General features: G+C 41.2%; 1 protein-coding gene and 1 long non-coding RNA gene across 8 annotated transcripts in view; both read left to right on the top strand.

The window, feature by feature from the left end:
• The window catches only part of LOC125018276 (diacylglycerol kinase beta), a 200,619-nt gene that overhangs the window by 68,988 nt on the left and 106,835 nt on the right, over positions 1-24,796 (top strand). For all 7 annotated transcript variants that reach the window (XM_047602081.1, XM_047602082.1, XM_047602078.1 and 4 more), the window contains 4 exons: positions 19,712-19,828; positions 21,056-21,154; positions 22,954-23,064; positions 23,145-23,218. In XM_047602081.1, coding sequence (XP_047458037.1) covers positions 19,712-19,828; positions 21,056-21,154; positions 22,954-23,064; positions 23,145-23,218 — 401 coding nt within the window. The remainder of the gene's footprint in view (positions 1-19,711; positions 19,829-21,055; positions 21,155-22,953; positions 23,065-23,144; positions 23,219-24,796) is intronic.
• Positions 10,409-15,834, top strand: LOC125018278. Its single transcript, XR_007113925.1, has 2 exons — positions 10,409-12,223; positions 12,376-15,834. It is a non-coding gene; the product is annotated as an uncharacterized LOC125018278 (long non-coding RNA).

Genomic DNA, 24,796 nt, shown 5'->3' with positions numbered 1-24,796 from the left:
CACTCTTTCTAAGGGCATGTTCAGTGCATGTTCAGACTATGCATTAACATCTGGCTATTAAAACATGTCTTCACATTTGTTTCCAGCCATGGAGGACCAACTCTGCCATAATTAAAAATAAATAAATAAATGAATAAACAAAGAATGCCTATGGATATATGCCATAAATAAATAAATAAATCACTTGCTACCTAAACATATATACCATAAATAAATAAATAAATACCAATTATTTATTTATTGATTGATGTACACACTTTAGCATGCATAACGAAATGCAATGCAGATGAGGGGGCTGTCCGCACTGGTTGAACTTTTCGCCTATTGGTTGATCAGTGAGTGCATGGATTGACTGCACATGCCTTGATGTGAATTACTGCTCTTGTTAGAGTTTGCTCGGGTTCACTAAAAAGAACTGTCTCTTTCAGCTCCCAACTGGCTCTTCAGATGTTGTGTTGCTTAAATTAATTTATTACCCAATTATGTGCATAGTGTAAAGGGAATTACTAATGGAATTACATTACATCAGTTGTTTATTATAGCTTTATTAGCTTTACTTAAGTCAGTCTCATCAGTGCTTACCCACACACCACCGGGTCTCAAGGTTTAAGTTTAAATTTTAACTCAGAGTCTGCACCCTTTGTATTATCAAACACATTAAAATGTGTCCAGACTTTACTCTGTTTTCTTTCACTAATTTTCCTTACCCTTTCTAAAGCATGTAGTTTCTGTCTCTGTCTCCCTGCCTCCAGTTAGTGCGTTACTGTGCTCTGTGTGTTGTGTATGTGTAACCCCTTCCCCATCTCAGTGTAGACGCACAGATGCCACCACCATACATCTCGACCAATACGTTCGGCTTTAACAGAAAAAAAGAGAAACAAGGGCAACACAGCAGCTTGGTTGTTACCATTGATGCCTCCCAGCGAGAAGGTCTGGGTTGGGCCTTTCTGGGTGGAGTTTGCAGGCAGGTACATAAAATTAGAGGGCAAGACAAGAAATGCACAAAGGTGGGTGGGTGGCAATAGCAGCATATTGTGTGCAATGGCAGGCCTGCTGCCAGTAACAGTATAAATTGTTGTTGTGGTGGTAATAAGGCAGAAGTATTTATAAGGAGATCAATAATAGTAAATATGAAATTAATATAAAAAATGTAAAATTGCAGATCCAGTACATTAAACTAAGAGTGACATGGTAATATTGCACAAAGTATAAATCTTAAGTTATTGTAACCCAGTGTTTTTCAACCTTGGGGTTGGGGTCGCCTGGAATTCAAATCGAGTCACCTGAAATACCTAGAAGTTGTTTAAAAAAGTGACGGATGAAAATATTTTTTTATTATTATTAAACAGAATATAATAATAAACAGGCACGCAAGTGGCTCGGTGGTTAACACTGATGACTTCCAGCGAGTAGGTCTGGGTTGGAGTCCAGCTTGGGCCTTTCTGGGGGGAATTTGCATGTTCTCTCTGCATGTTCTGTCTGTGTGGGTACTCCGGTTTCCTCCCACCTCCAAAGACATAGGCTAATTGGTGACCCTAAACTGACCCTGTGAGCGTGTGAGTGAATGATTGTTAGAGATAGACTGGTGACCTGTCCAGGGTGTACCCCATCTCTTGCCCGATATCATCTGGGGTAAAGTCCAGCAACCCCCACGATCCTAGTGAAGATAAGCGATAGTAGAAGATGAGATGAACACAAGAAAAAAAAGTAGTCAACTCCCAATGACGTGAACAGCCTCTGTCACTTCAAAGAGCCAGTTGTTAGAACCGTCTTGTTGCAACCAATGCATCACTATTTTTCCCAGCCAGCCAGGTAGTTTGAATTGAAATGGTGCAGCAACTGAAGGCAGGAGCAAATGCAGGCGACCAAGCAACTTCAGACCAGGAGATTACAGCAGAGGTGCAGACCTCCACTGTCAAGACGGAAGTGATGTTTTTCTCACATGTCCCTAATGGCATAGAGAAGAGTGTGGAGACAAGGTAAACTAAAGTGACTACTGAAACAGTCACTAGGAAGTTGTGTTGTCCAATATATATTGTCATGTAACATTATGTTAATTGGAAAGAAATTACTTTGGTTCATTTTCAGCGTTGTTACAGTAGCTAGGCTAGCGGTTAATTAGGCTAACTTTAGGATGAGCTATGTATGTTTTATTTAGATATTTCTGTTGTATGGGATGAGCTTGACATCACAAGGTTTTCACTGTCATTGGTATTTTGACATGAATGAAAAAAACCCAAATGATCACTGTAAGCAGACTATTTGACTACCATGAGCAAACTATTTATACTGCAGTTGTATAGAAATTATTCTGTCCCAAACATTTTGATGATGCTTGATCCTTATATGCCATTTTCCTGCACATACACCACAAAGGGAGTTATGTCATATAATTTTGTTTTACTTTTTACTACATGATGTTCATTTGTTATTTGTCTCTTACAAATGGATATATCAGTCTTCACACGGCACTACACTAAGCCCAAAGTTGAATGCTGTACGTCATGCTGCAACCGCTTTCACTGCTCTCTGTGTCTGAATTTTAAACCAACAAATTGGTCCAACCCTCAGAGCCACTTAGAGGCACATATGAAATGTGGCATTTGGTTTAAAGGTTAACTTAATGTATTTGTCTGTGTGTTTATACTCCTAAGTATGAGCCAATGCTACTTTTGCTGCTAAGATTGTGGTTTGGCTGGTTGAAGGGAAAAAGGAAAATTAAGGGAACGTAAGTTGTAGTGAAGGACACCTGACACCCCCACTTTTCTGCATGTCTTATTGAAATATTTGAAAGTGGGTGTCTAAAACAGTTTACATCATAAACATCTGAAATTATGTCTATGATGTAAACTGTTTTAGACACCCACTTTTAAAAAAAGAAAAAGAACAATCATTTGTCAAAATTGGGATGGGAAAATGCAAACATCATTTCAGAAAAAAATACAGAAGTTTAGAGTCAGATTCTCTGCTCTGCAATTTCAAAATTTGTTATTTTTTCCTTAACACTCAAATCCATAGCCGAAAATGAAAAGTTAAGTGAAAAGTTGTAGACTTTAGAATGACACTGATATGGTGTGTGAGCATGTACACGCGGAAAGAGAGTATAAATAGTGTTTATAGTTTGTACTTATTTGTCATTGGTCCCTGACTAAGACATTATTTTTTGCATGATTTTACTCTAGATACACTTATTTGCAGATGCGGGTTGAACTGCAGAGATCGGGGACACTATCATTGCCCTGTGTGCAGTAAAGCTGTACTGAGAAGGACAGACATGACAAGACACTTGGAGGATTGTCAAGGTGCTATGACAGCTGCCTCTCCGGAACAGACCTCTCATCCTGCCCACAAACATACAGCTGCATTGTCCTCCTCTGTTTTACCTGCTGCCACAGGGAATAGGTGTTCAAGATTATCCCTGAAATCCCTGAAAAAGCAGCAGAATGGGTGCAGGCTAATAATAATGTGTTTGCAGTCAAAGTGGAGTTGCCTGATATTTTGAAAATGGACAACACACAAATTGAGGAGGCTGTGCATCAAATTGCAAAACTTCATGATGGCACCATGGATCTGAATGATGAACACAAAAATCATTAATTCTGGAGCCTTTCAAGTTTGGCTGTTCTGTGATAAAATCATGGACAATAGAGAGTACTTGGGATACTGCAAATGCAAAGTGGGGAACAAGTAGTCCCTAGTAGTTGTTCATTGAAAATTGAAAGTTTGTTTTGTCTTTACTTTACTCAGAGGCTGTTGGCTATTTGGGTCATGTAACTAGGTACTCAGTAATTTACTTTTCAATACAAAAAGCTAAATTAATTTAAAATCATCTCTCATGCACTACATTGCCAAATGCAGGTGGTCCAACAGCACAAGGTAAGAAAATTGTACAAACAATATTAAGCAATTATTAAATTACAGTTTTTCTCAGTCGCTTTGGTACATCATTGTGTCACTTGTGCACATCAAAAAAGCAGTTTCTCATTTCTTTGAACAAGTTGCAAATGCTTTGGTACATCCATGGAAATGATTATGTACAATTCTCTTCCGTTTCCTACATTATCAATTGCTTATGTCATGTTGATCAAAATATATTATAACGGGTCTCTGTTGAATAGTCCCACCCCCCACAACATATAGGCATTAGTTCATAGCACAAGTCTTTACATGCAAATGGTTGAACACGTCATAATATGTCAAGCATATTTGTATACATTTCCATTAGACTTTTTTGCTAAATCTGTCCTGAATTGGTAAAATGCTTCCAGATGAATCTTGACTTTCTCTAACGAATCAATCAACTGGCAAATACTGTATAGGTGGAGTGCAACACAATGTTACAATTTCTGACAATGAAAGGATAAAGAATTTGACCGGTCAACAGCCAGAGAGAAGAAGAAGAGGAAGAAGAGTGAGGCTGCGTGGCGAAGGAGTTGGGAGGCAAAACTGAGGAAGAGGCAGAAGAGGCCAAGGACATATGTGTGTTCCTGATGAGATAAGAGCCGCACTTGTAGACCATGTTTTCAATCATGAGCTTGTTGGGAGAACAACTGCGTCAATCATTCAGACTTTTTGTCAACAGAACAGGTATGTAATCTAACAATAGGCACTGTGCTGTAACACTGTATACTTTATGTAATGCTTCATATAATATTACACTATTCCACTTGCATTTTACTATATACAGTAAGTACACTTTACGTAAACAGTGACAATTTATTTTACCCAATTTTGTGTTTTGCATTACTATATGTCTTCCACATAGGTCTGCAAGACAGCTTCACAGGGGTGGCAGAGGGCGCCTTTTCACACCTGAACGGGAGGAGGCTATTTGCACCATGGTTGTAGAAAACAATGCCACAAGACTAAGGGAGATATAGAGTGCCATTATAGAGGACAACAACATCTCTGATAACATCCAAACAGTCAGCATCTCAACCATTGACAGGGTGCTGAAAAGACACCAAATGAATATGAAGCAGCTGTACACCGTTCCATTTAAAAGAATTGAGAAAGAGTAAAGGAGCTGTGCTGCCATTTACACATTTGCTATGGCTGTAGAAAAGAAGATGCCATATGTGTTGTATACATTTGCTGTAACTGTATCTTGCCCAAAATCAAAATGTATGTAATTCATCAGTCATTTTGTGTCTTCTGGATATAGCGTCTAATGGAACTGGAAGCAAGTGAACCACCGCACAGCTTCATCTACATGGATGAGGCTGTCTTCGATCTAACTAAACGCAGAAGGCGTGGTCAAAATATCATTGGCCACAGAGCTACAGTTGATGTGCCAGGCCAACGGGGCAGGAACATAACCATGGCTGCTGCTACCTCTGAGAATATTCCCATTATTGGGCCATATAATACAGAGCGTCATGTCACCTTTTTAGACATTCTACAGGGATCTCATCCCTGAAGAAGAGAGGGGCCAGATTGGAGAGGATCTGCCAAAGTATTTGATAGTTTGGAACAATGTCAGCTTCCATCGCGCCAACATCCTCAGGCAATGGTTTGCGTCCACAACAGGATGCTGATGGAGTTCCTTTCACCCTACTCCCCATTTCTTAATGGCATTGAGGATTTTTTCTCAGCATGGAGATGGAAAGTATATGATCGCCAGCCACATACACAGATGACCCTTGAGGCTGCCATGGATGCAGCGTGTGATGACATCACAGCAGATGCCCACAGAGGCTGGATAAGACACTCCAAAAGATTCTTTCCACACTGCATTGCAAGAGAAGATATTCATTGTGATGTGGATGAGAATTTGTGGCCCAACAGACAGGAATGTCAGGAGGTGTAGGAAGACTGCACTGTAATTCCTACAGCACTGCATGTACAGTTTTCCCTAAGGAGATGTTCACATTTCTACTTTTGTTTTATTTTTTTTTCTTTGTGCTATGCAGTGCTGTCGTTTCCTTTCTGTATCAAAATGACATTGCACACAAATTACAGTGCAAACAATAAAAGCGTAAATGTGAATCTTGTCCAGTCTCTTGCAATCAAACTCCCACATACACTAAGGTGTAACCGACAATTTACAATAATTGTCATCAAAACTTTAGCCATAGTTTACATCAGAACATCCCTCCAGAGTTAGTCCACTGTTATATTGACAACATGACTAAGCAATTTGACTGCCTTATCACAAGGACTTGTTATTCTGATGGCACTGACATGTTCATTGACACGGATATTTACTTTTGAGAGATAAACTAAGGATTTTGTGCAAGAGAGTGGCTTTTGCTGGTAATCCATGGTGTTTTGCTATTTGTACAAATTATTTTGAGAAATGCACTTACTATTTTGCAAATTTCGAGGATGATTTGAGAAATGTAGAAAAATGTAATTATGATGAGGTGTGAGAATGTTAATATCAAAGATTTGAGCAAATTAATATGTAATTAAGTCCAAAGGTGCAAGAGGCTATATTTTAAATGATAAATAATGGTGAAGTAAAGAATAGTCAGCAATAGGTTTGAGTTTAGAAGCATTAAGCCATCACACATATTAAGGTGTTTCAATGGATATTTATTGTTTTAAACAAATTTGTAAAACAAAGTAAACTTACAGCTGTCTGTTTTGCTAATTAGCTAATAACACATTTTAAATAACGTTTTAAGATGAGTAATAATGTTTTAAGATGATCAAAACAATATCAGTACATTTAGTTTGCATTGATTATCTGATAATCCCAATCCAGTCCCTGAAGTTACCATTCCCACCTTGTCTTTTCTCTTTGTTTAATAATATTTTGTTTTTATCTTAATATTTAGAAATGTCTTGGGAGAGCTCAGGCACTTAGCTCAGATACCTGAGATACTGGGCGTCTGACCGTGTGGCAGACGGACATGGGCAAGCACTGTACCACTTCCTCCAAAAGCCCGAGTATCTGAGGGTTAATGCTTGTGTCAGTGTATGAAGTACAGATGGGATTTATGGCTCTTTGGAGGGAGCCGGATCTTTGGGATCTGTTCATTTCAAAGAGCCATTCAAAAGACTGGCTCATTTGGCTCATTTTTATATTTATTCACTTTTAAGAAGCCAGACTGGGGTTAATTCATTTTATCCTGGAAATAATCACAAGGAGGAATGATGGGCTGAGATTTGGATCAGAATAATTTCTAACTCAGATTTCCCACCAATATTTGAGTTTAAATGATTCTGAAATATTGATTATAGCTTCATTTGATGTGTGGACAAGATTTTAAAGTCTGATATGGATTCATTGTAAATATTTCACTGCCATAACCCTCTGAGTTGACAGTGACATCATTATTTACCCTTTGTATAAAGTGTGTGTATGTGTGTAAAACTACTTTGACTTATGTTATTCATGCAACACCTAAACACAATAAAAAAACAAAGCAAGCTACAATGAAGTTCCATGCAAAAGCTTTTAGTGCAAAAAATAACATTTTTAACAATACAGAAAAACTCAAAACAATATTTTAAAATTATATAAATTAAATAAATGTGCATACAGCCCACTAGTACTGCTAATACAAACTGTGCAATGGACTAGTGAACTGTCCTGAGGTGCATATAGGTGCTCTGTAAAAAATTTAAATAAAATAAAAATGCTTCCCTGAATGTCAGGTCCCCATAGCACTTCTTCTCATTGGCTGATTTGGAGCAAGGGCAGGCACTGCACAGGTCTAACTACCTTGGCTAAAATACCAGTGGCTAATTCATATTGTATTAATTCATTGCATGATGATCCGAGGTGACTACCTGGCTAGTGTGAGATTCAGGACTTTATCACTTCAGCAGAAGTTGGAGATTTAGGGTTTGGGGCACATCAATTCATCACATCTCATCTTCTGCTACCGCTTATCCTCCTATGGTCAATTAAGAATCACCAATTAACCTAACGAGCATGTCTTTGGAGGTGGGAGGAAACCGGAGAAACAGAGAAAACCCACAAAGACAAGGGGAGAACACGAAAACTCCACCCAGAAAAGCCCAAGCTGGAGTCAAGTAAAGGTCAAGTGAATGTTAACAACAGAGCCACTGTGCTGCCCTACATCAATTCAATTCAATTCAGTCCAATTAAATTTTATTTTTATAACATCAATAACAATACAAATTGTCTCAAGACGCTTTACAAAAACCAGCCTGAAACCTTGGCAAGGAAAAACTCCAACAGGAAGAAACCTTGAGCAGAACCCAGCTTATATGGAGGGACTTATCTGCCTAAGGCCAGCTGGCTGGAAACAGAAAAGAACCAGAGGATTTCTCAAGAGGGAAAAGACAAAACTAGGTCATTCAACCAGGAGTGGTTAAAGCAGAAAACTTGGTTAACCAGGAGCTTGTCAAAAAGGCTTGGTGTAATTTATTTTTAATCTAAGTAGAACTGATAATGTAGTTTACATATTGTTTAAATTATAATGGAATTTGTGTAATGTGTAAGATATGCTTATTGGTGTCACGTTATTGTTTTGATCTTGTGATATAGTGAGATCTTGAACACTGCGGTTTGGTGGCGTTATTGATATGTGTTACGGCCTCCTAATCAATAGTGACTTGAGAAAGAGACCCAAAACATGTAAAAGGACGCCAGACCACAGTTTATGAGTTTCAAACAATGCATGGTTTGATTTACACCGAAAGCAGGGTAATAATTGAACCAAACTCAAAGAACTAAAAAGGACTGCAGGTGCCAGCCAAACAAAACAAGAGAGATGTTGTCGGGGTGCGCCAGAAAACGATGATGAGAGAGAGAGGGAGAGACAGCAACTAACAACAACAACTCCCTTCCATATATAGTCTCCTCCTACCAAAGAACTATTGGGTGGCTGTGGCTCAGTAGGTAGAGCGGGTTGTCCACAAACCGAAGGGTTAGCGGTTCAATATGCAATGTGCCATATACCGAAGTGTCCCTCAGCAAGACAATGAATCTCTAGTTGTTTTGTGAATGTGTGTGCTTGTGTGAGCGAATGGGTGGATGTGTCTCTGAGTAAAGCGATATATATATTATCTACCATCATCTAATCGCACTCAGGTGCATGGCTGGTCGTCTGTTGCTCTGCTCTGTGTTTGCTGTGAGTGTAGTAATTTACCTGTTCTGTCTTGAAGTGTCTTGTCTCATTACCTATGGTCGTCAGACTGCTTGATCCATTGTTTGATGTCATGCTTTGACATTCCTGAGGCGTCTTCCATTCCATCTTGGCCATTGGAGATGCTGGAGAAGGAGCGGTAAACGCCTCCGAATTAGGCTTGAGGCTTACCTGAGGTCAGTTGGTGTGTCTGATGGCTGCAATAATCGGCACTTAAATAATCTGGACATTCACCTCGGCCTGCACTCAATGAGGATTAGAGACCAATGGATCCATGGTTCTTAACTGAAACCTGGCTTTGTGAAGGTGATCTTGCTCCTTTTTCTGAGCTCCTTCCCCCTGGATGTAGTTTCCTTACCACCGGCAAAGGTGGAGGGCTGGCATCCATATTCAAATCCACCTTTCACTTCCAACAGTCTCCAGCTGTCAACTGAACGAGTTTTGATCTCTAACTTTTTCAGGTAAACACTGTTCTCTATGCGGTGGTCTATCACCCATGAAATTTAACTTTAAGACTGTATTCAGGACTTTGAAAGCTTTGTGTAGAGTGTTATTCTTGAATATGATCACTTTCTAATTGTCTGATTTTAACATGCATGTCTGCTGTGAGACCAGATCATTGGTCAGAGACTTTCTGGGACTCATTGACACTTTTAAACTCATGCAGTCTGTTTTGGAACTGACGCACAAAAAAGTACTGTCATATGTCATATATGTCCATACAGTCATATGAATTGAATGTGCAAATAACTGAAATCTGCCACACTCCATTTTCAGACCATTTACTTGTCGTATTTTACTTCTCATAGATTCTCTGCCAGGGTCTCCACGTCAGGTCACTGTTTCTGTCTTTTTAGCCCTTTGACTCCTCTGCAGTTTTCTGTTGCTTGGAATGACTCATATTTGTTGGACAACTGTGACCTTGATGTGGATGTCAACCATGCTATTGTCAGTGGGAGCCTCCAGTCTCAATGTGTGAATGTTGTTGAAACTTCTTGGAGACAGAAATCAAAACTGATTTGTAAATTGATGGTAAATTAAATCTCAGTCTACCTCCTCTCTTTAGAGAAGGTTTTTCCACTTTGACATAGATGGCTTCCTTTACTCCTTTCTCAAACCATCTGTCCTCTCTGGCCAGGACTGTGATGTTGGTAGTGGAGTGTCCTTTGTCCTTCAAGTGGAGGTGGGCTGCTGAGTCATTCTCTGATGAGCTGGCTCTCCTGTGTTGAGCCATGCATTTGTGGATGGGTTGTTTTGTTTCTCCAATGTACAAGTCTGTACATTCCTCACTGCACTGAACAGCATACACTACATTACTCTGTTTTTGTCTGAAAATTCTCCTCAGTTTCTCCCATACACCAGCCACGTAAGGGATGACGATGTTCTTCCTTCTGCTGTGCTCCTCTTCCCTGTCCTTCGTGGGATATCTTTTTGAGCCTTTCACAAAGGCCCAGTTGGGATATCCACACATCTTGAGGGTTTGTTTGATGTGTTTCACCACCTTCTCCTTTCCATCCTGTTTTGTGGGTACAGTCTGTGCTCAGTGCTGGAGGGTTCTGATGACTCCTAGTTTGTGTTCGAGGTGGTGGGAATCAAATAATAAGTGCTGGTCTGTGTGCGTGGGTTTTCTGTATACTTAGATGTTGAGGCTTTGGTCTTCTTCAACAAGATTTCTAGGGATCTCCTATGTCATTGTCTTTTAACTTATCAGTAGGCTGTTAAAGCTGCTAAAGCTGAATATTTTTCCTTGCTTGTCTCCAACAACGCTCACAAACTTCTTTTTTTTTTAATGTATTTGAATCTTTAGTGAACTCTTGTGATGCTGTCTCTGTTGAACCATCTTCTTTTCTGTGTGAGGACTTTTTGCAGTTGTTTGTGAATAAGATTTCTGCTCTTAAATCCCTACTCCCTCAGCCTGCCGAGGGTCCCTCCATTCCAACAGCGAGTTCAGCTGTTTTTAACCAGTTTGAGCTGGTTTCACTTTCTGCACTCACTGAAATACTTGAACACCTATGTCCTGCTTACTGCCCATCTGACAGCAACCCATCTTTTTTTTTTTTTTTCTTTCATAAAATGTGCCTGAAAGAGAGGCTGCATGTCGCCAGTAGCTACTTGAAGAATAGCCTTTTTAGCTTATTCTGAGTGTGTTAATGGTTGTTTTTTTGTCTGACTTATTGATTTTTTTCTGTGCCTTGAACCAGTCAAATGGTTTTGGGTGTTTTCCTCTTTTGTGCTGTTTTTATTTTGTTTTTTTCTGGACTTTTTGTTTTTGGCTGTGTTGTTGGTCATTGGTTGTGGTGTTCGGAGGAGCGGCCGTTGTGTCCCGTTTTGTGTTCCTGCAATCAGCTGCTAGCGCTGTCTGTGTCCCCTGAGCTGCCCGGAGTGAGGACTGCGTTCGTGGGGTCTTTGGTGGTGGAATGGATGAACTGTGTGCGCTTGATGGCACCAGGAGAGACTGTGTCATGAGGAGAGCTTTGGAGATCTGGGGCCTCATGTACAAAGACTTGCGTGGATTTCTCACTGAAACACAGCGTGCGCTAAAATCCAGAAACTGGCGTCCGCCCCAAAAAAAATCAGATGTATCAAAGTGTGCGTGCACCTGGATCCAAGCACTATTTGTTTGTACATCCCAGTCAACGTGGAATTGAGCGCACATGTTGGAGTGCCAAACTCCTCCCTGACCACGCCCCAATTTGAATATACAAATTAATTTAAATAGGGCCTGCATCGCGGATTCCCCACTCTTCACGATCGGGTTTTCACAATGAGTAAAAAGAGGGAAAGAGGGACTTCACCGAGTCAGAAGTAGAAGTATTACTAAATGAAGTGGAGACACGTAGACACATTTTGTTTGGTAGCCTGTCATCAGGAATCAACTCAAAAAGAGAGCGAAGTGAGTGGGAGCGTGTTTGTGAGGCTGTGAATGCCGTAGGATCAGAGGAGCGCGTACACACTGAAGTAAAAAAGAAATGGTCCGACATGAATGTGGAGGTGAAGCGGAGGATTTCGGCACACCGCCGAAACTTGACCGCTACGGGCGGGGGGATCAGGAGGGGACGAACTGACCCCCTTCGACCAGAGAGTGGCCGCCATAATGGGTGACACAGCTCTCCTCGGAGTTGTGGGAGCCCATGAAGGTGACACAGATCATCCCCAAGGTAAATGTGTTAAACTCAGAAATATTGTCATTATACTGGTCGTACAATAGGCTGTTCACAATACACATAGCTCGTGCGTGAAGTTGCAGGATATTAAACACATTGACTCGTGTTTAGTCACTTCGATTTTTATTATCATTATTTCTGAAAAGACAATGACCCAGGAGAGGGCACTTCCGCCGGCACCGAGCACCCCGCTGTCTCCACCGGTCCCACCAGCTCCACCCTCTCCACCGGCAGCATGCGCCCCGGCGACTCCACGCCAGCAGCTGACGTCTGCCCGACTGGCCGTGTTCTCACCCAAGCGGTCACAAAGACCAAGAGTCACAAAACGAGATTGTGAGAGCCATCCATGGCATCAATGATCGTCTGGATCAGATAATTACCGGCCCAGGCGATATTAGCAAGGCAATAAATGCACTTGTGAATAAGTAACTAAATTGTGTCCTTGCCTCTTTATAAGGTTGAAATGAGGTGCTCCCGGGCCCGTATCGCTTCCCGGGGTGGGGCGAGGTTGACAGGTCCAGCATCCGGTTCCTCAGGTGGGGGGATGTGTTCTGGTGGTGGTATGCCGTGAAGGTGTGCCACGTGGTGCAGGACATCACATGCCATTACAATGCGGCACACATTCTCCGGTCGGTAGAGCAGCATCCTCAGAGAACTACTTGATTTCACATTATTGACAGCCATGATGTTGGCGGAGGTCACCGCCCATTTCCACGGTCAATTCACTTTTGATACATCTGAACGTTGACGTTGATGTGGACGTACACCACGTTTTCGGGCGCACGCAACTTTGATACATGAGGCCCCTGGTTCATAGAACCACAGTGCATCTGTGCCCAGCTTCAGACTCTACGGGTGGACACACTCTGTTGGAGTTCTCATCCTTCCCTCAGCAGACAACAACAAGGAGATACCATGTCAGATACCTGATCAAACAACCTCAGACACTGTTTTGCTAACTATTTTTGCATATTTTTTCGTAATGCTAATTCTGTACATTTTTGGATTATAGTTTTTATTTTTTACTTTAATCTCATTTTATTTTATCTTTCTTGTGTTTACTTTTATGTGCTACAAAGCTACGGCGACAAAGTAATTTCCCTTGTAGATCATTTAAGTCCAAGTTCAAAAAGGTTTTTAGCTCAGTTGGGTCGTTTAATTTGTTTCTTATAAATCTGTGTCTCAGCTCTGGGTGCGTCCCATCCTCCTTTGAACATGCCACTGTGCAGCTTCTTTTAAAAAAAGAAAAACTTGGATCCCTTGGTTCTGTCTAATTTCAGGCCAATTTCCAAACTCCCTTTTATATCCTAGTTTTTAGAGAAAGTTGTTCTTAACCAACTTCAAGATTTTTTAGATAGTCGTGAAGTATTTCAGTCTGGTTCTAAGCCAGTCTGGTTCTAAGCACTGAAACTGCTCTTTTGAAAGTTTTTAACGACCTTCTTTTAAACCTTGACTCTGGCAATTGTGCATTTTCAATTCTTTTAGACCTAACAGCAGCGTTTGACACAGTGGATCACAAAATCCTCCTGTCACGCCTCATGCACTGCATAGGCAACGAAGGCACTGCATTAGATTGGTTTAAATCTTACCTCACTGATAGATCCTTCTGTGTGCAGTTGAGACAGTTGTCCTCCTCAGTTTCCCCCTCTGACCTGCGGGGTCCCCCAGGGGTCAGTTCTGGGCCCTCTACTGTTCTCACTTTATATGCTATCCCTGGAGTCCATATTTAGGAAACAAGGTATTTGTTTTCATTGCTTTGATGATGAGGATGTGCAGGTGTACTACACTTAAAACTGGATAAAAACGTATGTTGCGGAGCTCTGTTGTGCAGAGTAGACGCAAACGCATGCGGTGTGGTCTCAAAACCATGCTAACAGAGTTTTCTGCTTACCACAGTGTTATTCTGCATGATGTAAGTTTACACATCATTTAGTTTAGTGATGTGGGTATTGTTTTCAGTTATCATGCATCGTGTATTATGTTATATTCTGTATTGTGTACATTTGCAGATACCCCATTGTATGGCACAGGCTCAGATGGTAAAGCTGTAGAGGGGTCGCCACATGTGTGTCCGTGGTCTGTGACTTGCTGGCTCACGTGATAATGATAATATGATGTTTCTTTAATAGTTCGCTGGTGAATGACTTTCTGCTGCTTTCCTGGTGGCCATAGAGGACGAGAGTTTCTGGTTGCAACACACACATGCCCCCTTCCCCTGAACACATTATACATGCACACATAAATAAGAGCTCTTTAAACTGTTTCTTTTTGCTGGCCAGGAATTCTTTTCTTTCTTTTTTTAACTTTTGGTTTGAAGACTATTTTGTTTATTTTATGGACCAAGAAAGGACTCTAACAAGTAATAACTTGTTAGGTACAGGTCATAAGTGCACTAAAGTAGAACGTCAGTTTTGCAAGTGCCAGTCTCTCTCTCTCTCTCTCTCTCTGTTGTATTTTTTTCAACGTAGTGGCAAGTGCTGCATTAAATTGACCAATGAGATAAGATAATAATACTAGAAAGTTGTAACAGTATACGCTTATATGGCACTAACTGGTGATAGCCTTCAGTGCAACTTGCTAGCATTGCAGAGGCTTCAAGAAGTTGAAAACATACAATTTCCATCCAGAATGTGAAGAGGAATTTCTTTATACAATGGTGAAACACAAGTGTGTGTATATTGTGCCACCAAACTCAAGTGCTGTCTAAAAGAAGAAATCTGGAGCATCACCACAGCACTAACAATGGCAAATTTAAAGAAAGTTTCTGGCAAAGTGCTACAGCATTTTGTTGATTAGGTGCTTGAGATAAAGACTTTTCTGTCATCAAGGAATGAGGAATGAGGAAAACTGAATGCACTGAACAGCAACTCCAGGCAAAAGACCGACACCTGTTGGTAGTACATTCTGGTCTGTCCTTTTCTTTATCTTAATAATGATAATAATAACAATAGTAATAATAACAACAATTTATATAGCACCTTTCACAAAACCCAAGGACGGTTTACAAGCTTCAATAGGTAGATCTTGCCTTTCAACAAGGTGGAGGTCAGGGATCTTGGGCTTGAAAAATCAGGGTTGTCAGGGTACCTACGCAAGTATGGAAAGTATGGAAAAGTATGGAGTTTGATTTTATAAATTTTCCAGTCTAGAAAAGTATGGAAAAATAGTCATGTTTCCAAGACTGTTACCACTGTTCAAATTTCTAAAACCTAAGACCAATTATATTTGGCCAGCGCCTTGCCTCACTGTAGATTTGTTTTTTCCCCCACCATCAGTACTCGCTTGCTGCGCTCGCTCTCATTGAATTCTTTTTATTGGTGCACTTCCATTCCTGACCAAAGACCAGCAAGCGAGTGAGAGGATGCAGATGCAGCGTGACCAATGAGCGTGACGCATAGACAAATGAAAATTTTAAAAAAATTGTGAAAATGATTATCTTTTTTTTTTTTTATACCAAGATCAATTCCCTTGAAGTCTGTATGATTAATTGAGGTATGTTTTGTCCCATTTTCTGCACTAGTAAGTACAGTACTGATTTCATTCGTGGCATGTTTTGTCCGATTTGACTTTGCCTACTGCATTAAATGCCTGTGTGTTTGAAGATATATGCCCAAGGTGTTGTAATGATTTATGTCTGTTTGAGTGCTTCAGTTTGGGCACCAAATATATATAAATATACATGAACCCGAACGGCGAGAGAGCGTCTGACTACCTGCATTGACTCCAAACTCTTACAGGAGGTTGTTGAAAGTACTGGTGTGGCTAAACAAGATACTGACTCGCAGCTATTTAAGCAGCAGGCTGTTGGGACGACTCCTTAATAACCACACTGCATTTAAAAGAGTCTCTTAATTACCTCTCCACAAGCACCCTTACATTCACAGAGTTACTGTTCAAAATTAGGAAAGTCAATTAAAGGAAATTAAGAGAAAGCGACATATGGGGGGTGCTTCAACCAAAGTCCACACTAAAACACATTTAGCCACCGGTGAGTGTGAACCTCCTGGTTGCCACAACCACACAGTGTTGGATGCTCATAACAGAGAGCAGCTTGAAGAGAGGATCAAGCAGCTGGAAGCTGAGCTTTGGAAAAGTGCATTTACCAAAAATGATCAGCCCTCCAGAAATTATAGTCCTGTACGAAAGCTCTCCATGGGGCTAAAAGCCCTTATTCCTGTTACCTTTCTCACAGACAGTTATTCTCTACTACAAAGGCACTCAATATTGAAGGTGCAGCTGGACAAAGTGTCCCCTGTAGGGTATGTAGAAGTGGACATTCAATTCTCTAAAGATGGAGGGAGGGAGTGGCTCCAGAGCAACAGTGAACTGGACAGGGCTGGAAGAGGAACAAACTAGATTTCAATAAAAGGGATCTGAGCACAAGGAAACCAGTTGCAAAAAATGAGAGCACCGGAAGAAAATCACATCTTTCAAAAAACTAGGAACAGAGGCTGAACATAGTTACTGTGAGGTGAACTGTAAAGATCTGCCGATGAGTGAGTGGAGAGCTGGTGCATTTAAACTGTGAGGTGACGAGCCAATGAAGGACAGGTGTGCACCCTGCGTCACCTGATTGCATCCGGAACTGCCACTAGGGAGGAGTAAGGAAAAAACAGAGAGGGGAGGGGAGAGCAGCAGGACCGCATGAACGTGGATATGAAAACACTTGCGCATTCTAGCATTACTGAGTCCAGATCAGTTATACAGCAACAAGTATCCTCTTCTTGTTGGCATAAACACACTATGCCCAATGGTTCGAGACTGCCAAAAGCAAGGTGGAACTAAGTTCCCGGAAGTCCTCCCTATCCAGGCTAACTGGGCGATGACTTACTTTGTGAATTAGTCACTTCACAACACTAACAAAAGATGCCAAAGTTTTGCGTGTGGGGCTCAGCAGTAAAGTCCCTATACACTTGAAGCATGGTGAGCTTAGCATTTTAAAGGATAAAGGCCACACTAAATCTCATAGGGGGTTCCAAGTTTTTGTAAGTGGTACGGAGGAAGTTCCCGCACCAGGGGAGCCTGGTTGTCTATGACCAGATAGTGGATGTAAAATATGAATCCCACGACAAGTTAAACTTGCGGTCAAAAATATGTCCTGTGACCTCACTCTCTATCCAAAGACTGTTTGCTGAGTGTGTCCCCCATTGACTGGAGTGTGCCAGTTTTGCTCTCTAACCAGAACATCCTGTCAAATATTCCTCAGCCACATGCATATTCCATGCTGGTGTCCTGTAATGAAATGATTAATTCAGCAGCTGAGGCCCTCCATCATTTTAGTGACAGCCCCATATCACCACAACTACACTCAAGGAGCACATAGAAGCAAGAATCAATAAAGAAGTGTCCAATGCATCTTCTAGACATGATCTAGATGTTGGCATTGTTGCAGGGGTCACTCATTGCATAGCAAACAAGGCATGTTGCACCTGCAGACTGGATTTAAAAAAGCATCTCCAGGATGTCTTGGCTGCACGTATCATAGAGGAATCACAGAACCCTTATGCATCTCCAGTCAAGTTGTGAATGATGGTGGATTATCACAGATTGAGCAACTTAACTTAAAAAGATGTCTACCTGTTACCTCATATAGAAGAGACATTCACCCTGCTGTCAGGCTCAAGATGGTTTACTGTCCTTGAACCTAAGAGTGGGGGTTGAGCCGGTTGATTGGCCAAAAACAGCATTTACAACACCCTTTGGTACATGGCAGTTTCGTAGAATACCACAAGGCCTGACCAACTTGAAGACGTGGCCTTGGCACAAGTTATTAATACGCTAGACACTGAATCTGATGCTGAGATACTGGATAAGAGGTCTGGAGAACTTGAAGTAGTTCTTCTCTTACGGGAGAGGTCGACGTTACTCTTGGTGGATGGAGTGCTACACTATAATGTCCTCAATCAAAGAGGTGAAATGTTTCAACAGCTTGTCATGCCTAACAGCCGCACGAACACTGAAAGAACTTTGGAACTAGCCAGGGCAAGCTTTTACTGGCTGAAGATGACAAAATATATTGAGACAAAATGTAAAAACTGTGAAAGTATTATTCAGCTGCAGTTTTGTCTTCAGGTGCAATTGTGTTGTCACCTGTGTCATCAACTAATCACCTCAGCTATGCAGCAAACTCTTGGTTTGAAGTCGCCTGGTCGCCTGCACCATTTCAATTCAAACTAGGTCCTGCACTTGCAGCTAATCACCTTCTCTGCAGAGCGAATCACATGCTGCACTTGTCCTTAGCAGAGGCTGTAGCATACTAGATGGTGATAGAGTTGGTGAGGATGGGCTCAATGATGGCAGTGTAGAAGTGCACCATCATTGACTTTGGCAGGTTGAATTTCTTCAGCTGCTGCAGGAGGTACATCCTCTACTGTGTTTTTTTGATGAGGGCACTGATGTTCAGCTACCATTTGAGGTCCTGCGAGATCATGGTTCCTGGGTTCTTAACTATTAAGAACTACTATAAAACTTGCATCTTAATTCTGGCCCTGTGGATAACCTATTGCAGGGTTAACACATAGACAAACAACTATTCGTACTCACACTCACCCATAGGGTCAATTTAGAGTCACCAATGGTCAAGTTAGAATCAATTAAGTAGCCTAAAGAGCATGTCGTTGGAGGTGGGAGGAAACTGGAGTACATGGAGTAAACCCACCAGACAGACAGGGAGAACATGCAAACTTCACCCAGAAAGGTCCGAGCTGGACTTGATCTTGGACGTTCTTGCTGGGAGGCATTAGATCTAAGATCTGATCTCAGTTTGTTTGTCTGTGAATAACCAGTGCCATCATGTGGTAGTAGAATATTGTAACAGCTGCTGTCTCTAATGGGTCTCTACCTAGCTAGCTGTTTGCTGACTTGGTTTCTCATACATTAAGTTCTTCTTTATTTCTGAAGAAGGAAGGAAGGAAGGAAGGGAGGGAAGGAGGGAGGGAGGGGCTAGACACAATTCCACACATCCTCCTCATATTCAGTCATTTCATCAGTTGATTGCAGTTTAGATTGAATTCTTTTGATTAGCGAAGAGCTCCAAGGATATAATCTTTTAAAAGGCTCTCATTACTAATGAACAGACATCACTTATTCAGGTGATCATTTCTATTAGTGAATGAGTTAAACTCCTCGTACCCAAGACTCATTTTGTGTTCACACTACCAAAGGAATGAGGTCAAATGTGTCCCAGTCCAAATCCACATGTGGATTGAAACCAGATCTGTCCCCACACCTGGACTTAAACCTAAACAATTGAGATCATATCACTCAGGACAGATGTTAAATAAATAAATATCTGATCAGGACCTACTACTTTGTTTTACAAATAAATATGAAGAGATCAGAGCATGTTTGTTTTTTCTTCACTCTGTTATTTCCCTTTTAATGTACCAACTTTTAGTCACAGTGGGCACAGCATCTAATTTTTGGTAATAACTAAAAGAAATAGTAAAAACACCATATCATGTTTCTCTCTGTGTTCTCCAGGCTACGCAGCATGTGTGGATGGAGGGTAATTCTCCGACAAAGTGCGACCGCTGCCACCGAAGCATCAAGTATTACCAGGGCCTGACAGGCCTGCACTGTGTGTGGTGTCAGACCACAGTGAGTTTCAATCATTCCTGATCCACAGTGACATTTAATCACTTTCAGGATATTTAGTCCTCACAAATCTTCACATAAAATATGTTAGAACACATGTATGGAGGTTTTATTTTTCAGGATTAGATCAACAAACCTCAGAATTCAAAGTCATGGACAGAAATTTGAGTTAATTGAGTTGTAATTTGAGATAATTTATTAAGAGAATTAGAATTTTAACCTTATTGACTTCACATTTTGTTTCCCTACCCTAAAAAAATACTATGCAAGTAATTTAATCATGAAAAGATAGACTTAAAATCTTGACATAGATTATTAGGTACACAGAAATAAAGGAGAATAAAGCCTGATGAGAGAAAATGAGATGAGACAATATGCAGATGAGATAAGAAAAGACATGATAAGATACTATATGACAAGACAAAAGATGATGAGATATGATGAGAGGAGAGGGAGTAAGATAAGACATGGCAAAATAAGAAAATATGATAAGATGAGAAGAGATAAGATGAGACGGGACCCAAGACGAGATTATAATACATGACAAGATAAGATGAGATGAGACGAGGTAAGCTATGATAAGACAAGACAAGAGATGATGAGGTATGGGGAGATGAGACATGATAGGATGTGATAAGATGAGACAAGACATCCCACAAAATGAGATTATGAGACATGACAAGATGAGATGAGACAAGGTAAACTATGACAGGACAAGACAAGAGATGAAGAAACATGATGAGATGAGATAAGACATGATAAGACATAATATGATGAGATATGTGCACACAAGATACTTTAAATTTTAATTTTTCAGCAGAAAAACACCGATATAAAAATAATTTAATTAAGGTGCAAACAACATATACAGTCTACTACATCAGGCCATCATCTTGACATGAGTGTTTTTAAAATTAATTTACTCTGTTTTTTTTTGAAGTGTGATTTATCCTGAACTTCACCTTCTCAGTTTTAATACTTTTCTAATCCACCAGATGTCAGTGTTGAATTAAAGTTTGCTCTTCATCAAACCTGCCAGAAGCATTAGATCTCTCTCCCTCCACAGAAACACTAATCAATTTCTTTCTGATTGTTACTGCATGGCATAATAACCAATCAATACCTCCAGTCACTCAGAGGTGCAGAATTTCATACCAGGAATGTTTAATATAGTCACAGTCACAGATGGATTACACCCACTATTCTTCTGTTTCTGTTTCTGCTCTGCAGCTCCATAACAAGTGTGCATCCAATGTGAGGCCAGAGTGTGACGGAGGAGCCTTGAGGGACCACACTCTCCTGCCATCGTACATCTGCCCTGTTGTCCTGGTGAGAGTGTTTTCTCCATCTGCACAGTCTGGAGTTAATGTATCAGTTGAAGACATGCAGAGCTGCTGGAAACAGAAACCAGATTGATACAGGGCAACAGCTGGTCCTGGTTCTTCATGAAAGAACAAGTGACTGAATTCATTGGACACTGCCAGGAGGGTGTTGCAGGACAAATTTAATTTTTATTTTAGGTGTAGCAGTGGTCAATACCCTGGAGCCAAACTACATTGTTGGTCAGGGAACAAGTTTTGTCAAGTGGGTCACCCCCAAGGATGTCTCCTGCTGGCATTAAAAGCTGATGTAGTTTGAAGTTTATTGTTAAAAGTCTCCCACTGACAATAGCTGTGTTAGAGCACCATTCATAGGGTAAGTAGCCTAGGCACACAGTCCCCCTTCTTAATGATAGGTAAGTACCCAGCCATTATGGAAGTAGAGGCACCAGTTTCAGGTCAAGTAAGTTTCATGTGGGTGTTACCCACATAGTTTTCCTATTTAAACATCAACTTCCCACTAGTCTATCAGAACTGAAGGAGCTACTCAGATGAGTAATGAAACGTCTTCAAAAAATTCTACAAGTCCAGTTGTCTTATTCAACACCTTTTGGATTACCATGACCTGGATGACTGAGAACCTTCACAGACATTCCAGTTTGTTGATGACCTGAAGAATGGACCAGTCAAACCCCCGCTCTTTCAAAAGGCTGCTGATATTAGAATAAATCACTCTGTCCTGCACAGTGCACGATATCTGATGCCAAATCTCCTCTTTTCCTCGGATGCAGTGTGATTCCTTGATCGTTAAAAAAGTGTGGGATATTGCTATACAAGCTGTGTATACACAGTCACACAGTTGCCGTTCACCTATGCGCTTCCATTAATTATCATGTGAGAACACATTGATTTATTTGAAAATAAAATCACTGCCCTTCAGAGATCAAACTTTATGGGAATAGACCAAAACTTGTTTTTGAGCTGACGTTTCTACAATAATACTGTCTGTCAGGCTGTTGAGTCAGAATGTAATCGGCAGATATATCAGCGTCAGAGTGAAAAACACGGGTCAACGCGGCATTCCTGTTCACATCGGAGCCATGTTGAGCCAAGCCAATAAAATCCGGGGTCGATTGCCGAGTTGTTGACCCGGTTCGACCCTTTCACATTGAGGTTTCTCGCTGGATGTGAAAGGGGCTTATGACTACTATGACTTAACACATTGGCACTGCTGTTGTTTCAGATGGGGGTCCCTTAGGAAGGTCTCATTGAAGACTTCACATGCCACTGCTGTAGTTTAAACTTTATTGTGAAAAAAGTGGGAAACCCTTAGAAAGTTCTCCTACTGACATTAAAAACTTAGCACTGTTTTACCATAAGCAGTCATAAGCAGTGGAAAAGTGGCTGACGCTCAGGGATGTCTCCACATTTGTTCAACATTTGTTAAGGTGGGCCCCCTTGAAGAGGTCCCCTAAACTGACGCATTCACATAAGGCGGTAGCCTGAGCCAACAGGTAGTGGTGAGTTGGGTGGATGGGTCTCAATGGTCAGGCTGCTTTCGCTCTACTTTGAAGTGAGTGTGGGCAAGGAAAGCTCATCCAACATGGCAAGTGCGGCCCACTTTGTGCTTCATTCCCGTAATTATTCCATATACAGTCAATGGGTTTTCGCCATGGCTAGGAAGTGGCGCCTGCCATCTAGTGAACTGTGTTGTTACAACTGGGGACACCATTTACCTATCCCTGAGGAAGATATTCTACAAAAATAGAGATCTTACTGCCTCACCCCCCCCCCCCCCCCCCCCCCCAGGACCGTCATTCTGTGGCAAAGCGAGGTGAGGGGGAGTCGCCGCCCAGCACCAGCCCTGATGACAACAGCCAGACATTCAAGTTCTCTCCTGGAGATGGCCAGGCGCTGCAGGTAAGACCCTCTGTTCCGCAGTAGCTCCCGCATAGGCCCCTCAACTATATGTGAGTGAAGCCTCTTCTTCCTGTCTCCAGATCACCCCTCTGCCTGGGACTCACCCGCTGCTGGTCCTGGTCAATCCCAAGAGTGGGGGGAGACAGGGTGAGCGGTAAGTCACTATAACTCATCTGCTCTGGTCAGCATGTTTATTTCAATATTCATACACAACATCACATAGAGATCACGGAGAACAGGATTATCTCAGGTCAAAGGTCTACTGCCTTCCTTCAGGTCTCCATGGTCCAGTTCTGAATTTTCATCAGAGGTCAGAAGCCAGCATGGACCCTGTTTCTGGTTCTTCTCATTCTTTGACCTTTGACCTCCTCCTCTTCTTCTTCTTCCTCCTCCTCAATAATTCTTCCATTCCGTCCATGACCCTTGGTTCTGTTCTGGCCCAGTTGATAAGACATCACAGCTTTTCTAACCCTTTTCTCAAATCCTTCCACTTGAACATTTTCCTTGACACAACGTTCAACCTGCTGCCTGTTGTATCCCAACATGATCATGATGTTCTTTCATGAGAGGATTGAGGTGACTTTCATTTATTTGTTTGTAGCTGGTGATGAACTGAGCTCAGGATAGTTCAGGATAGCACAGACTGGAACCCAGATTGTGTTTTAGCTCTAGACGATCCTGTATTCATTGAACCTGGAAGATTGCTTCCATATCCATTCCGGCCTTTTTGCAGAAAAAAACTATTTAGGACATACCCAAAGTAAATTGAATGCTGTTCATGAACAGCTCATGCATGGTCTTTGTCTTGTTTGGAAGCTAAGACTCTGATGTTTCTATCACAAAAGTCAGAATCAGGTATTGTTCTTGAGGAATCAAAGTTCTCACACAGTTAAAATGTTGATGGGTTCGCCTGTTTTTATTTATTTTTTTTTCTGATGCCTGCAGAGGAAACTGAGGACAGATCTCATCTGGATAACACAAAATTATCATAACATAATGTCTCACTTACATTACAGTTCAAATTGCCTATAAAAATAACCAAAACTAAGTTTCTTTTACCCTTTTGTCTAAAGGATATAACCAGGCTTTTTCCAACATGTGCCATTTGGACACATTTTGAATAAAAAGGCCATAACTTTTGAACGTTTCACCATACAGTCATAATCTTGGGCTCCACTGAAAGGTGACACTCAGAAGAATTATATATATATAATTACAGTAACAGACGTTAGTGTATGAGAGGCTGTTTAGGAAATAATTAGTAATATTAGTATTATCCCGCGTGTTTTTTCTTATTAGGGGCTACAAGGCAACGCCCGAGCCCCTATTGTTATCCCGCATGTTTCTTCTTCTTCTTCTTCTTTTTTTCTCATTTCCTCCCTGTTTTCGTCCCTAACTTTCGTCCCTAACTTGCCCTACAGCTCTTTGAGCTGTAGGGCAAGTTATGCATCAAAACATGCGGCTCATTCGGGTTCGGTGTGCTATTACTTTTCTTTCCGAAATACGAATTTTTCGTGACCTAAGCTGCGAAAAACTGTGATAAATTTCCCATTGAAAATGAATGGGACGGCCGAAAAAAAAAAACATGCAAAAAATACAGTTTTTCAAAGGTCTACTGCTCAGGCATACTTTCACCTATAGACTTCATATAAACTTTAAAATGTAGACACAAGCCTTGTGTATTCCTCGTTTTAATACATCTTATTGTTGTTGATCAATCACTGTTCAATGA

Source organism: Mugil cephalus, chromosome 12 (assembly GCF_022458985.1).
Source record: "Mugil cephalus isolate CIBA_MC_2020 chromosome 12, CIBA_Mcephalus_1.1, whole genome shotgun sequence".
Classification (NCBI taxonomy): Eukaryota; Metazoa; Chordata; class Actinopteri; order Mugiliformes; family Mugilidae; genus Mugil; species Mugil cephalus.
Note: the sequence above shows the minus strand (reverse complement) of the source record. Positions and strands in the feature narration are given on the sequence as shown.